At 41.2% G+C, this 15,821-nt stretch overlaps 1 protein-coding gene across 1 annotated transcript in view; it reads right to left on the minus strand.

Moving 5' to 3' along the window:
* Nucleotides 1-13,561, minus strand: part of CRADD (CASP2 and RIPK1 domain containing adaptor with death domain) — a 215,190-nt gene extending 201,629 nt beyond the window's left edge. Inside the window, exons 1-2 of the mRNA XM_027842542.1 lie at nt 13,473-13,561; nt 8,855-9,157 (exon numbers count right to left, since the gene is read on the minus strand). Of these exons, the coding sequence (XP_027698343.1) occupies nt 8,855-9,152 (298 nt within the window). The 5' untranslated portion in view covers nt 9,153-9,157; nt 13,473-13,561. The remainder of the gene's footprint in view (nt 1-8,854; nt 9,158-13,472) is intronic.
* Between the last annotated feature and the right edge of the window lie 2,260 nt (nt 13,562-15,821).

Genomic DNA, 15,821 nt, shown 5'->3' on the forward strand with positions numbered 1-15,821 from the left:
TAGAACGTCAGCCATTCTCATAGAAATGGTGGAGCTGATGAATAGAATGTCAGCCATTCTCAAAAGCAATTTGGAATTATGCTCAGAGAGTTACCAAACTGGTCATAGCCTTTGACTTACTGCTACAGCCATTGGGTCTTTACCCAAAAGGAGCAAAGAGGAAAAGGTTCTGCATGTACATAAGTATTTATAGCAGCTCTTTTTGTGGTGGCAAAGACTTGGAAATTGAGGGGATGCCTATCAACTGGGGAATGGCTGAAGAAGTCGTGGCATATCATTGTGATGAAATGCTATTATGTCATTAAAAAAAAATGAAGAAAAGGATGGTTTCAGAGAAACCAAGGAAGGATTGTGTGGACTAATACAGAGTGAAGTGAGCAGAACCAGGGGTGCAACTTCTACTATAATATCAGCATTGCAAAAACAAACAATTTGCAAAACTTAAGAACTCTGGAAAACCCAAAGACCAAAAATTATTCCAGCGTCAATGATGAGATGTAGGAATTTGTTTTTCCTGACTATTAATATTTGTTGCAAGAGTTTTGTTTTGGTTTTTTTTCCAGTGAGGAAAGGGAGGGGAAGTAAGTGGGAGAGAAAATAATTGCTTTTTCATTGAAAAAAAATTAATTTTAAAAAAATTCAAACAAATCAGCATTGAAATGAAGAAAGTGGGGTTTTTTTTTCATTTTTCAATCTATATTCCTAATGTTGTTGGCCAAGAAGATCATCCAGCATATCAATATTAGTGCAGCACCAGGGAAAGAACAGTGTCTCTGCAGTTGGAAGACCTTAGTTAAATCCTACCCCTGATATATTTGCTACCTGTATGACGTTGGGCAGATCCTATCGCCTCTCTTGACCTTGGTCTTCTCATCTAAAAAATGAAAGGGTTGAAGTGAATGGTTTCTAAGGTCCCTTCCAGCCTCAAATCCATGATCTTAGGATTATGAATAGAATGATTTCTGTTAAAAAGAGTTGTATGAATTTCACTCATGCTCATGTAAATACTGGTAGTGAAATGATACCGTAAATTCTTCCTAAATTGTTGTTGCATTGGACTGATGTCAGGAACTCAACATACCAAGGCTGTGACAAGGCGGCGACAAGGCAGCATATGTGTTGGGCAGAGAGCATGGAAATCCCACCAGCACTCGCCAGGAGAATCCATTTGCCAGATGTGTAGTATGTGCAGCACACCGCCCTAAGCAAGCAGGTGTAAATAATGATTCTCTGAATAATGTGGCCTTTCTTAAATGATGGACATTTTTTTTCTTCCAAGTTTCATCAGCTGTTGGGAAACATTTAATGGACTCACTATAGACACCCCATAAGGATCACTCAGAACCTTATGATGATCTTGTAGACTAGTTCAAAGGCTATAAAAACAGCACATTCACAAACCACAGCAGAGCCGAATATGTTAAGGACACCACTGCCAAATCCTGAATCCATGTTCATAGCCCAAGGACTTTGTCAAATAGATTTTCAATCGTTGTGTATACTGGTAACCTGAAATCCAATTCTGAATCCTTTTGATCAAATTATGAAGCCATCTCAGAATGAGATAATCTTCTGAGCCTCCAAAATGTTAGCTGAATTAAAGAGCACACTGTATTATATCAAACAGAGTTGGCTAAAGAATCTCTTATTTTTTGCTTTGAAAAACTGAAGGGTGGTAGAAAACTCTTATTTTCGCTTTGAAAAACTAGAGATTCCTGACATTTCTAGCATCAAAAAGTAGCCCTAAAAGAAAGATGCAATCCAGTTTTGTCTACAGGAAGGTTATTTTCATATGTAAGAATATTATTTTCATTTTGTTTTCCCAAATCCTAGTGATGTCATGTAAAGAACAATCCATTTGGGTCAAAAAACCTTAGTTTAAGTCCTGGTGCTAATACCTGATCACCTGTTTAAGCATGGGCAGATCTCTTGATGATGATGATAGTGACTGTAATAATACCTAGAATCTATGTAATGCTTTGAGGTTTGCAAAGCACTTTACAAGTACTATTTCACAACAACCTTGAGAGATAGGTGCTTTTATTATCCCCATTTTACAAGTCAGGAAACTGAGGTGTACAGTAATGTCATGACTTGCCCAGGAGCACATAGACAGTAAGTATCTGAGGAGTGCAGACTGGAGAGGAAGGGGAAGGCAAGATGCGGAGTTAAAGGACATTCAAATTCTGGCTTTTTCTGAGCCTCAACTCTCTCATCTGTAAAAAGAGATGTTTGGCATTCTGGAGCACAATTTGGGATTATGCTTAAAAACTCCATGTACCCTATGATCCAGATACCATGTTACTAGGCACAGGCCCGAATGAGTTAAAGTTATAAAGACCACATACACGCCAACATCTTCACAGCAGCACTTTTTGTGGAAGCAAATAAGCGGAGAGCAGATTCTTCTCATAAACTTCAGAGCATGAATGTGATGGGATATTTCTGCATCAACAGAAACAGTGAATACGAACAGGGAGCAAGACTGCTATGAATGGAAGGAGAATGAAACGAGTGGAACTAGAGAAACAACATACAATATCACTATAACGATGTAAAGAGTGGGTAAAAAAAAACGAAGAAAATGGAATGCTGTGTAATTACAATGACCAAGCTTGGCTCCTGAGAGAAGTGTAGAAAATACATCTCCTTCCCCTCTCTATAGAGGTGGGGGACTGTTGGTAGAGAGGGCCATGTGTACCAGCAAACACAATTGATGTGGAAGGCAATGTGATCCTCAGGGAAAAGAGCAGTGGCATCAGAGGAACTGGGTTCAAATGTTACCTCTGACACTCACTACCTGTGTGACCTTGGACAAGTCACTTCACCTCCCCAAGCCTCAGTTTTTTCATCTGTAGAATAAGGAAATTAGAGCAGATGGCTTCTGGGTCCCTTCCAGCTCAAGATATATAATCTTGTAAACTGATTTTCTAAATTAATTTCTTTTTCTTTTTTCAATGTGTTACCAGGGATGATTCAAAGGTTAGGAGAGAAGGGAAGGATATATTTGGAAATGAAGGCAATGTAAAAACAAAAACAAAACAGCAAAATGAGATTTGTTCAAAGGAGGGGGCTGGACGAGATGACTTCCCAAGATTCTTCCAGCTCTGAATCTATAGCCCTGTGATCTTACAATCCAACCCTGTAATTTTTTGATACAAAGCTGTTTTGAAAAGCTGCCCTGGGGCAGCTAGGTGGTGCAGTGAATGGAGCACCTCACCGGCCCTGGAGTCAGGAGGACCTAAGTTCAAATCTGACCTCAGCTAGCTATGTGACCTTGGGCAAGTCACTTAACCCCATTGCCAAGACAAAAAAAAAAAAAAAAACAAAGAAAGAAAAGAAAAAGAAATAAAGAAGAAAATAAGAAAAGCTGCCTAGCAGATTAATGGACTATTATATTGGTTCTTTAAGTAGACAATTTCCCTCTTAAAGGCAAAGCAAGTGTGTTTGGACTATATATGTGTACGTGTGTGTACATATATATGTATATGTATATTGTGTGTAAATAGTATATATGTATACATATGTTATAGGGACACCTTATAGTCTACCTAGTATGTATACATACAAATTATACAGTATAGTATATATGTGTGTATCTATATATATGTGTGTGTATAGATATACACACAAGTATGCATACACAAATACACACACACACACACATTGTGCCTATCCTGAGTCTATCTAATACCTACCTGTGGAGATAATTAAAGTCAAGATTTTGGCAAATATTAGGATTTGCCACTAAGAACAGGATCCAGTCAATTCTGGCATCAAGAGATTATCTCCCCGGGGGCATTTAAAATAAAACCTTTGGTTATTTTTAGACTGAGAACCTAGATGCGGCCCATATGCCACATGAAATAACACCAGACCCCAAACTACAAAACAGAAAAATCAAATAGATGCTATCACCAAATGAGGCCTCTGAACTAGGTCAGAACTTAGAATGGGAAAAAAAAATTCTGAAACTCAACGTCAGAGAAATAACAAACAAACAAAAAACCCCAACTTTCTCTTCCTAATAAAATAGACTGGTTTCATTCTAGGAACAGAGAATCTACTGGGCCAAAGGGAAAACACACATCTCGGGACAGCAGCCCTTCCAAAAAGAGAGCACCGAATCTGTACAATCGAATGATCTCACAATCACAGAGCCATAGGTTTAAAAACAGAAGGGCTCTTGAGACCACAGGATCCAACCTTTTTATTTTACAAAGAAGGAAATTGTGACCCAGAGAATTAAGTGGCCTGCCTGAGGACACACAGCTACTGAGGAGCTGGGCTGGGATTCAAACCTGATTCCTCTCAATCAAAATCCCATTTTCTTGCCACTAGGGAGAATAAAGATGGGGCTGGATAAATTCAATGGAAAAGAGGATCGCATCTTCCTATTGTCTGGACCTTCAGAGCCCAAACATCCTTTTAAAAATAAAGTATAAATAAACTATTTTAAAATCTCATAATGACAGTTTTTTGTTTTGTTTTGTTTTATAGGAGGCATGAAGGTCCTAGCAGATGAGCCTCTGGGTTCTTACAAGAACATCAACTGGAAGGCATCTAAACACTGCTGCTCTTTGCTCCATTCGCAAAAATAATCTACTGCTTTCCAATTAATCGAGACCCCACAATGAAAGGGGAAGCTAGATGGTGCAGTGGATGGAGGGCCAGGCCTGTAGCCAGGAAGGCCTGAATTCAAGTCCAGCCTCAGATAATTGCTAAGCCATGTGACCCTGGGCAAGTCACTTCACCCTGTTTGCCTCAGTTTCCTGAATCTGTAAAATAAGCTGGAGAAGGAAATGGCAAACCACTCCAGTATCTCTGCCAAGAAAACTCTATGGGGCCACAGAGAGGAGGACAACAATAACATGGTGAAACATGCTATCTACCTCCAGATAGAAAAGTAATGAACTCTGAGTACAGATTGAGGGAGTCTATGTGTGTGTGTGTCTGTGTGTGTGTGTGTGTGTCTGTGTCTGTGTGTGTGTGTCTGTGTGTGTTTAAAGATATGGACAATGTAAGAATTTGTTTTGCTTGACTAAATATGTTTGTAATGAGGGGAGGGAATATACATACATATAACATATAGAGAGAGAGGATATATACTTTTCTATATAGCACATATATAATTTGTATATATTGACATAGTGGATATATAGTCTAAATATATATTTCATATATCTGTACATGTATATATACACTCAAAGATAGATAGATAGATAGATAGATAGATAGATAGATAGATAAACAGAGAGACAGACAGATAGACAGATATGTACATATTCCAAAGAGGGAAAAATTATTTGAGTCCCAACTATCACAAAGAAAGGCAGGCTCTTGAAAATGGTAAAGCCCTGCCCTTAGAACTCAGAGTGGTTTGATTTCTAAGATACCAATTTTCCATCATATGGCTTCTTTTTAAAAGCTCATCTTACAATCAGTCATTTCTTCCATTCTTCCCCCTCAAAAATAAATAGATAAAATAAATAAATATTAACACTTACAAGCAGCTGTAAATTGTCCAAAACCTAGCTGGATGAAAACCAACTTCTCCAGGGCACATGTGTATACACTGGGCCGCCTTTGTAGAAAGCTGTTCTCAGTGGCAATGCCATAAAGTCAGGCCAGGCCAATCAACGGCCAGGCTTCCCTTGGTGCTGCCCACTATCTCCACTGACCACCATGAAAAATCAACAGCACTTGGCAAAAACATCACTTTGTGAAACCTCTAAGAGGACGTCAGGAATGTGGCTGCCATCATCTGACTTGTCTCTGTTTGCTCCACGTTACTGTTTTGTTTTCCCCCTTCTCACCCAGTTGGCTTGACTTCACTGGTTAGCAAAAATGGCTTCTCTTTTTCCCCTATCCTTGGGGCAGAATGAGAAGCCCACCAAGATGGCCCCACTTTCATCCAAGCTGTCTGTGAATACAGCCTTACTACCATCTTTCAAAAGTAGCTATTATTTCTTTTGTTGAGTCTAAAGCTTGAAGAAAGAATCACCTATGCTTTCAAAAAAAGGTACATCTGAGAGGGATGGTTTCTTTGCCCCAAAGGGAATCCCAATTCAGAAAACTAAATATTATGAGAGGAAATATGGCCTGGCTTCCATCTAGCATTTGCCATGACGTGTGTGTGTATCTGCTCAACCAAAGAAGAGGTCAACCAGGAGACTATTAAAACTTAGGGAGAGACCCCCATTGTCTCTAGTCTGGCTTGTTTTCTGGGTACTTTGTTAATCAATGGTGGGAGATGCATCACCCAGTCTGCAGCTATCTAGCACATAGCAAGTATTCCCCTACCTGTTAGCCAGCATGTTAGAAGCCCACTCCCATTAGCTATAATCTCATTCCTTATGATACCACATTTGGAGAGGAGCCCATCCCCTTCTGCTGACCTGCACGTTTTCGAATTGTCTTTATCTCATTACAAAAGCTATCAATAAAAGCTGGCTCCATCCCAAATCCCTTGCTGATATCTAGGAATCGACTTGCTACTTTATTGTATTTTTAAATAAACTCTATTCAGTTTTCTTTTTTTCTGAGTGTTGACTTGTTAATTGAGGCAAAGGCCTGAACAAAGACAAGAGGACAAGGCGAGCCCTGAATTTTTCACCACATTGTTGCTGACTTTCAGGTCCAATGCCAACTCCAGAGGACCAATGTGGTATACTAGAAAGAGGAGTGGACCCAAGTTTGAGTAACTTGGTGTGACTCTGGGCTAGTCACTTTGCTTCTCTGAGAGTCAGTTTCCTAATCTGTAAAATGGAAATTAAGCTTTCTGTGCCTACCTCGCAGGATTATTACAAAAGAAGCATGACTATAAACTATAAACACACAGAAAGATAACTCATTACAGGGCAAGGAATCAAACTATTTTGTGTGCCCTAGATTCCCTGGGCCATCTAGTGAAGCTCCTAGTCTGCTTCTCAGAGTTATGTTTTTAAATACATAAAGCAGAACACAGAGGATTACTAAGGAGACCAGTTCTATGGGAATATAATTATTATTTTTATTTTTTTAGGAAAACAAGTTCACAGACTCCATGTTAAGAGCTCGTATTTTAGGGGAAAGATCACTGGACTTTTGAGTCAGGAAACTTGGGTCTGAGATTGAGTTCTACCATTATTATCTGTATGATCCTGAAGTGAGCAACTCTCTCTCTACCTGGACCTCATTTTCCCCATTTCTCAAATTAAGACATTGGACCCAATGATCTTGAGGTTCATTGTGGTTCTAAAATTCCTTGAGCCCGTGCCTACTTCTGTCTTTACAGAAAAATGACAGAAATGGATTCCAGACTTCACATCATACAACTGTGATGACTACCAGATAATAAAAATGTTCATTTTCTAGATTTAAAAAAAAATGCAAGCCAGAGAATCAGAAAAACAATGACTCCAATAATATAAACAAAAATATTCAAACGAAGCCAAATAGTAAAATTGTGATAACCAAGCTTGACCCTGAGAAGAGCTAAGGAAACAATTCCTTTCTTTGGAGAGATGGGAGTCTATGGGTATAGAACATTGCATACACTGTCGGTCATGGTTCTTGCATCTGCTGGTTTTGCTTAGCTAATTTTTCTTGTGTGACACTCAGTCTGAATAAACAAGGTAGAGAAATCACTTGAGAAGGGTTCAAAAGGGATGGATGGAGCCATTTTCCTCTGATCTCTTATAGGCTACAGAAAGAGAGGTTCCAATGGGATCAGGAGGCCCACTGGGTCACAATCTACTAATCGTTAAGAAACAACTCCAATCACTATGGAACACAGGAACGCACGGTTTCCTCCTCACAAGGCCCATGTCCCTATAGAAGGTACTCCAGTCTAACAAACATCCATACCCAGTAAATTCATCATGTGAACTCATGAACTCATTAAACCAATCGGAGGTTTCTCTAATCGCCTCTTCTCTATACTTTATTAAAAGGTACAGCTCAGTGGTGATAGCTCAGTAGAGGTGGGGGAGCGTGGAAAAGGAGATGTCTGTAAATGAGAGTGATGGGGGAAAAAAGGCATCAATAAAACACACACACACATATATGCCACGCATATGCATATATATTATATATGCATGCATATATATATACATGAAAAATAAATTGAAGAATAATGCAAAACAATTTCTGATTGTCTCTTTATAAAGCAATTCAGCTCTGTTTTTTTCTCTTGGGAGACAGCACGAATATTGGCAGAATATAGAAGAGAACACATTTCAGGATTTAACATCTTGCTGTTCCAGGCTTTCAAACTTGCCTGAAAGCAACATGGACATTTCCCCTGAAACAGTGCCCACAACCAACTCATCTCCTCCAGGGGTTTTAGTAAAGTAGGACTAAGGCAAATTTCAAACTGACAACCTTTTCAAACAAAAGACGCCAATCTTAAAAAGGCTTGGGGTTTGACATGAGTCTCCAGACTAAGGAACAGCCACGGGTTACCCATGGGAGGCTGGAGGGGCTTTCTTCCTTCAGACGCGACCAGTGATAAGCCTTTACTAGCCAGCAGTCCTGAAACCACACACAAAAAGGCACCTGGTAGCCCAGGTTTCCAACCTCAATCTCCAAATGCTCCCAACTACCAAAAGACCACTCGCCTTCTCAATGAAAGTGTGGCTTCCCCTTGGCTTGCCAAATTCTCAAGGAAAGAAACTCTAAAACTTTTCTCTAGCTTCGCTGCCAGACAGACCTCAGCATTCCCTAATTCCCACTTATCTCCTCAGAATGGTCTCGAGCCAGATGGTCCTTCCCTCATTCCTTCTTGATCAACACCAGGAATCTCCAACTTTCCAAGACTGAGAGCCAAGATAGAGCATCCCCAGCCACTCGGAGGAAATGGTTTTGAGCCTACCTGTGGGCGTCTCTTGGATGGCCTCCGCCCGGGATTTCTCCAGTTTCTCCCTCACCCAGGGAAATTCCTGCAGGGAATCGAGGAAGGTGTCAAAGGCTTTGGGGCCTCGAGTAGGCAGGATATCCAACAGCATCATGGTCTTCCGGAGGCCTGTGGGTTGGGCTCTGATTTCTTGAACGTGGTTTTCCGTCAAGATCCCTTCCTGGTAGAGATACTGAAGAACAAGTCCGTCCACGAGGACTTCGGCACCCAGTTCCAGCCGAAGTGAGCGGAGAACCTGCTTATCTCTGGCCTCCATCTTGTCTGAGAAGGAAAGAGACCAATGGATTCAGACAGACGAAACCTTACAAGCTCTTAACAGTCGGAAGATCTCATTATGTACAATCAGGAACATGAGATCAAACACACAGAAGTAAGTCAGATGGAGGATGTGACTTCTCTCATACAACAAGAATTCTAGCCCATTCTAACTTACTATTTCCTTGTCCATTAAAAGTACACGTAAGGAAATAAAACAAAAATAATAGCTAGCATTTATATGGCAATGTAATGTTTGCAAAACGCTTTGATATTATTATTTCATTTGGTCCTCACAATGACCTTGGGAGATAGATGCGAATATCATTCCCATTTTACAGATGAGGAAACTGAGGCAGGTAGAGGTGAAGTGACTTGCCCAGGGTCACACAGCGAGTAAATATCCAAGGGAGGATTTGAATTCAGGTCTTCCTGACTCCAAGTCCGAAGAGTAGCCAAACAGATACCTCAATACAAAGAAAAAAATTAAAGTGTCCCTGCTCTCAAAAATCACACATTCTACTGGTCGGGATGTAATATTAATTAAAAAGCATTTATGAGGTGCTTACTATGTGGCAGTCAAGGAAATAGTCCCTAACCTCAAGGAACTTGCATTTTACCAGTTGGGGGTGAGATATATGAGAGAAAAACATATGCCAAATAAGTTAATACACATTTTATATAAATTAATGGGGTAAGTAGACAAAAGAAGATGAGGATCAAGAAAGGCTTCCTGGAGGAGTTGGCCATTGAACGTAGGCTTAGATCATACTCATAAGGAACACCGGTGACATTTTCAATGGGTGTATAGAGAAAATGTGAGTGGCTAGGTGGCGCAGTGGATAGAGCACTAAGCCAGGAGTCAGGAAGACCTGAGTTCAAATCCAGTCTTAGACACTTTCTAGCTTTGTGACCCTGGGCAAGTCACTTCATTCTGCCTCAGTTTTCTCATCTGGAAAATGAGCTGGAGAAGGAAATGGCAAACCATTCCAACATCTCTACCAAGAAAACTCCAGATGGGGTCACAAAGAGTCAGACACAACTGAAAAACAACCGAACAACAAAAAATAGAGAGAAGTTGCTCAGAGTTAGTAAAGAAAAAGAAAAGTCAAGAATTCCAAGATAGGGGAGGTGGGGAAAGAGGCATTGTGGTGAAGCGAACATAGGGCTCGATTCAGAGTCAGGCTAGGGCTGGATTCAAATCCCACCTTCCTACCTGTATGACAATGGGTAAGTCACTTGCCCTCAGTTTCCTCATCTGTAAAAGTGGGAATAACATAGTTGTGGTACCTGCCTTACGGGACTGTTATGAGGATCCAGTGAGATACGGTCTACAAAGTGCTTTGCAAACCTTAAAACACCCCAGAAATAGCAGGTATTATAATCACTAAAAAGTGTTTCATACTATTCTTCTCCTAGTATGTTATCAATTTACTTTTCTATTCTTGTTTCAAACCACTCCCCCTTCACCCTTTCAATCAGACTTTGGTTATTTTTCCTCCATGGAAGGCCAGTGCCAGACACAGGTCACTGAGATACATACATATACAAAAGATCTGTGACTTTGTAGCCCAGGGAAATCCCAGTGTGGAAACTCCCTCCACTAATGCAGATGTCAACCTTTCTATGACCAGATTGTCTCCAAATACAACCAAAGCAATATATGGCAATAGATGATATCTGCAGATGTAAGAGTCCATCTAGTTTCTATTAAATCAGACATGAAAGAGTTTGCAAAAATATGTAAAATGATGCTACTGTTCATATAAAACTTTATTTCACACCAAATATTCTTTATTATAACTAAATATACTTATTTTCAGAAAAAATAGATCATTTATGTTAAGATATAATGATTTAGGATTATTTTAATGGCAATAATTTTCAAAATTTATCAGTTTTCATTTTTAATATAGTACATATCAATAGATTTAATCCAAATAAATAAAAGTGTGGGGAAGGGGTCCAGACACCAAAAATCTCGAGACCCTCCGATGTAAAAGGTACTTGAGCTGAGTTCTGAAGGAAGCCAGGAATTCAAAGAGGAAGACTGAGGAGGAACACCATTCCAGGCACCAGGGGCAGTCAATGCCAAGGGAAGGAGACAAAGTCTGGCAGAGAAAGTAAAATTTCAGGAGCAGTGGAATCAGAGACTCTGAAGAGACTACACTGAAACTGGGCCCCCCGGGCATGTTACCAGAAGGGAAACTGAGGCCTCGAGGTAGGTTGCATTCTAACCCTCTTTAAGAAGTCAACCAGGTGGAAGAACCTTTGGAGTCACTCATTTTTTTTACAGAAGAGGAAACAGAAGCAGACAGAGGAAGTGAGCTGTCCAAAGTCAGACAGGGATTAAGTAACAGAAGCAGAATTGTTAAGAGGAACCCACGTTCAAGCTTAGGGGAAAAGAACTCTCAGGTTCCACTTATTTTTTTTTTTTAGCACTACTTGAAGGCCTGGTCATTGTCATTGTTTCGTCCTTGGTTCTTCAAGAGGATCATGACATCAGGAAGGTGAGGCCATGACTTGAAAGTAAATTAGATTTAAGTGAGGCAGGGCTGTGCAAAGTCCCCAGTCTCACTCTCTCCTCCAGAGCCATCTGGGTCCAGTGGCGAGATATAGATCAGGACGACTGGAGATGGCCCTGGATGCAGTGGGAGAACTTGACTTTTAATTAATTATAATTAATTATTAATTATAAATTAAGGCCTTTCCCATGTCTCAGTTTGACTGAGGCAACACTCCTTCAGTGATTAAAGCTAGGTAAGAAATGAGAAAGAGAATGGCCTCTTTACCTAATCCAAAAAAAAAAAAAAATCAATCTGGGAGGGGAAAACACTCAGGGTTTCTGGCCAAAACTGCAACAATTGCTGTTTACATTCACTCTGAGCCAATCAAGACCCAAACAATGACCAAGTAGGGCTTGGCCTGGGACTTATTTTTGGCCAGTCAATGAGAGTCAAAGTGATTTACAATATGAACCACCATGTTATTAGAGGCAGGGAGAGAAAGTGGAAAGATCCCTGGATTTGGAATCAGAGAACCTGGGTTCAAATCCTACCTCTGCTTCTTGCTATCTGCGTGGTATGGGACAAATCACTTTAAGTCTCTGGGCCTCAGTTTTCTCATCTGTGAAATGAGCAGGTTGGACTCACATTCTATGAATATCCCTAACTAAATAGCGTAATAAAGGCATCTTCTGAAAGCTCAAACAGGGGGATGAAGGAGCCGTGGATGGGAAGGAATATTTCTGGCACTCATCCCTCGCCAAGCCTTTTACAGATATTTTTCTTACACCCATCAATTGGAAAGATATCGCCTCTAGAAGCAACTTAGTAGGACAGATTTGGAGCTGGAAGGATTTAAGCAATCATCTAGTCTGACCTCGTCATTTTTACAGATGAGGAAGCTGAAGCCGGCAAAGGCTGGAGGAGGAAGGAAATAGGCATTTATTAAGCACCTACTATATGCCTGGGGCTTTACAAATATTCTCTCATTTGGTCCTCACAACTACCCTGGGAGGAAACTGAGGCAGGCAGCAGTGAAGTGAATTGTCCAGGGTCACACAGATAGTAAGTGTTTGAGACTGGATTCGAACTTGGGTCTTCCTGACTCCAGGTCAGGTGTTCTTTCCATCTACCAGCTGGCTGCCTCCAGGCAGCATAGAAATGGATGTGAAAGGGACCTTAGAAGATATTAAATCCCAACTTTATAGATGGGGAAACCGAGGCCGAGAAAGGGGAACTCACTTGCTCAAGGTCATACAAAGAGTAGCTGACAAAGTCAGAATTTGAACCCCAAACTCAACATGTTCCACTGTACCACACTGACACACAGCAGGTCAGAGGCAAATCAAGGTCTGGGGAGCAGAGAGGTCAAGTGACCACCCCCTGGTCACACAGTAGGTCAGAGGCAGAGGGAGGTGTGGAGACCCGAGAAGTCAAGAGACTACTCCAAGGTCACACTGCAGATGGGGGGGGGCAGATGAGGTCCAGGGACCAGAGAGGTCAAGTGACCACCTGAGGTCACACAGCAGGTCAGAGAGACAGAGGAAGGTCTGGAGACCACAGGGGTCAAGAGACCAGCCCAAGGTCACACAGCAGGTGGGGGGGCTGGTAAAGTCTGGGGACCAGAGAGGTCAAGTGACCACCCGGAGGTCACACAGCACATCCAAGCCATCCCAGCTCCGGTCCACCAGCCACTACAATGATACCACAGGAAAGGACCCGACCAGGGAGGGGGCGCCCCGCTGTGAAGGTCTCTGACGTCACAGACAAGCTGCCATAAAAGATGGGTACATAGTTTCTTATTTCCTGTTACTTACAGCCACCTCGCCCTCAGAAAGCGGCCACTTGAGTCCCGGCTGTGGGGCAACCTGTCATGCATCCGCCATCTTTGTTAGAGGCAAGAACCCCGCACAGGAAGTGCGGGCGGCCATCTTTGTTAGGGTCCAGCGCAGGAAGTTGGGCCGGGCGCCATCTTTGCTGCTGGCGCTTGACGTCACCGAGGGAGGGGCCGCCATGTTGGCTGTGGGCAAAGGCTGCGGGAGCAATTGGCCGCCAAAATTAACGAGGGAGCCTGGGCGGCCTGTCCTGTAAAGAGGCCGGTGTTAACCTTCTCTGTGTCACGGGACCCACCCTTTGGCAGGGGCCTGTGAAGCCTGCAGGCCCCTCTCAGAATAATGCCTTTAAAAGCAAATGACAAAATGCGTAGGATTGGAAAGGAAGCCAATTATACTGAAACATAATCATGTCTCCATATTTAGATGTTGTAACATCACAATATATATCTGTACCATATTATCATATATCTCTATAGCTATGTTGTCGTATCAGATATATCCTATAGCTCTATCCATATGATTATATCATATAGCATATCTATAGCCATGAGACTATACTATATTCATATCCATATTATAGTATACATACCATACGTCCATAGTATTATCTCATATAATATCTATATCCACATTGTATCATATTATATAACACAGCTATATACATATTATTGTATCATATAATATGTATCTGTGTCCATGCTGATACAATGTATCTCTATCCATATTATTGTATCATGTTATATATTTAATATATCTCTATCCATATTATTGTATCATGTTATATATGTATATCCATATTACATCATGTACTATATATTTATATCCATATATCTCAATCTCTATATATGTATATGTATATGTATATGTATATGTATATATATATATGTTACCATATGCATGCATGCTAAACAAGTTGAGGGACCCCCAACTAAGAACCTCTGAATAAAGGAACAAAGGCAATGGAGAAATAAGGGGAGAAAGACATGCATTAGTTACGTTTCATTAATTCCATTTCATTCAACCTTCATTCAGTTCAATCCCAGGGAGGCAGTTTGGAAGGTGGAAAGTGTTCTGGCTTTGGAATCAGAGCTTCCTAGTTCCGGTTCTGATTCTACTAATAGATAGCTGTGTAAAGTCATTTAACTTCTTTGAGCCTCAGTTTCCTCACCTGTAAAATGAGAGGGCTGCTAAAGTTATATAGTCCCTAAGCTCCCTTCCAGCTCTAAGAGGACGATTCTGTGATCAATAAGCATTTATTATTGGTCGTTGGAGGCGGGCGGAGGGGTGGAGAGCAGAGATAATATAGACAAAAATGAAAATTGCTTTCCTCTAGGAGCTTCCAATTCTACTGGATTAAACAATTTAAAATTATCCTTGCTCTCAAAGGAAAGGCATGGCATTGTGAAGGGTTGTTTTTTTAAAAATGGAATTGGTTTGCCTTTCAAGGTAGTAAGTTCCCCATCAACGGAAGTCTTCAAGTGGAGTATGGATGACTGGAAAGAGCACTGAATCCAACATCAAAGGACCTGGGTTCTGGTTTCCACTCTAGCATTGATTCACTATGTGAATCAGTAAAGTCACTTTACTGAGTTGTAGGAGGCAGAGATGATGACTAGAACAAGTTCCTAGAGGGAAAGGGAGGAAGAGGGTTTAAGAGCAGGTGTAGAGTGATCATCCAGGGTAATGCGTAGGGCTCTGTCTTCTTCTAGAACTAGAGGGAAAGAAGAAAAGGTAAGGATGAGCAAGAGGGATGATCCTGAAAAAAATGGCAGAGGAAACTCACCAGAATAACCTCAATCTTCTCAGAAAAAGGAGGCCAAATCATCTGCTAAAAATGCAGATGAGGAAGGAGAAGAGAAGTTTGGAGCAACTGGTATGAGGAACAAGACGGGGGTGTAATAAAGGTCAGGGAGGATGGTCTAATGGCAGCAATAGCCCAGCAGCTGCTATCTATGCCACAAACTTCTAAGTGGCAAAATCAGCTTGATGTGATTTTTCTCCAGTGACTTTAAGCAGCCCAGGAGTATCAGCAGAGAAATTAGATGGTGCAGGATACTCAGGGCTACTGATTTACAGACCAGGAACAATGGAACATGAAAATAGAGGGTAGCAGCTAGTGAAACATGAAAACGTCAGGCAAAGGGATCAAGGCTGAGTATGGAAGCAAGTGAAGCTAGAATGGGGTAGACAGGCTGGGCAAATAGATACAGGTCAAGGAACTGACCTTCACAGGAAGGATGACAGACAATAGTGAGAGTGGGCATTTAAACCCTATGAGAGAGACAGAGACAGAAATAGAGAAATAGAGACACACAGAAACAGGGGGAGACA

Source organism: Vombatus ursinus, unplaced genomic scaffold, assembly GCF_900497805.2.
Source record: "Vombatus ursinus unplaced genomic scaffold, bare-nosed wombat genome assembly UNPS02014874.1, whole genome shotgun sequence".
NCBI classification, from domain to species: domain Eukaryota; kingdom Metazoa; phylum Chordata; class Mammalia; order Diprotodontia; family Vombatidae; genus Vombatus; species Vombatus ursinus.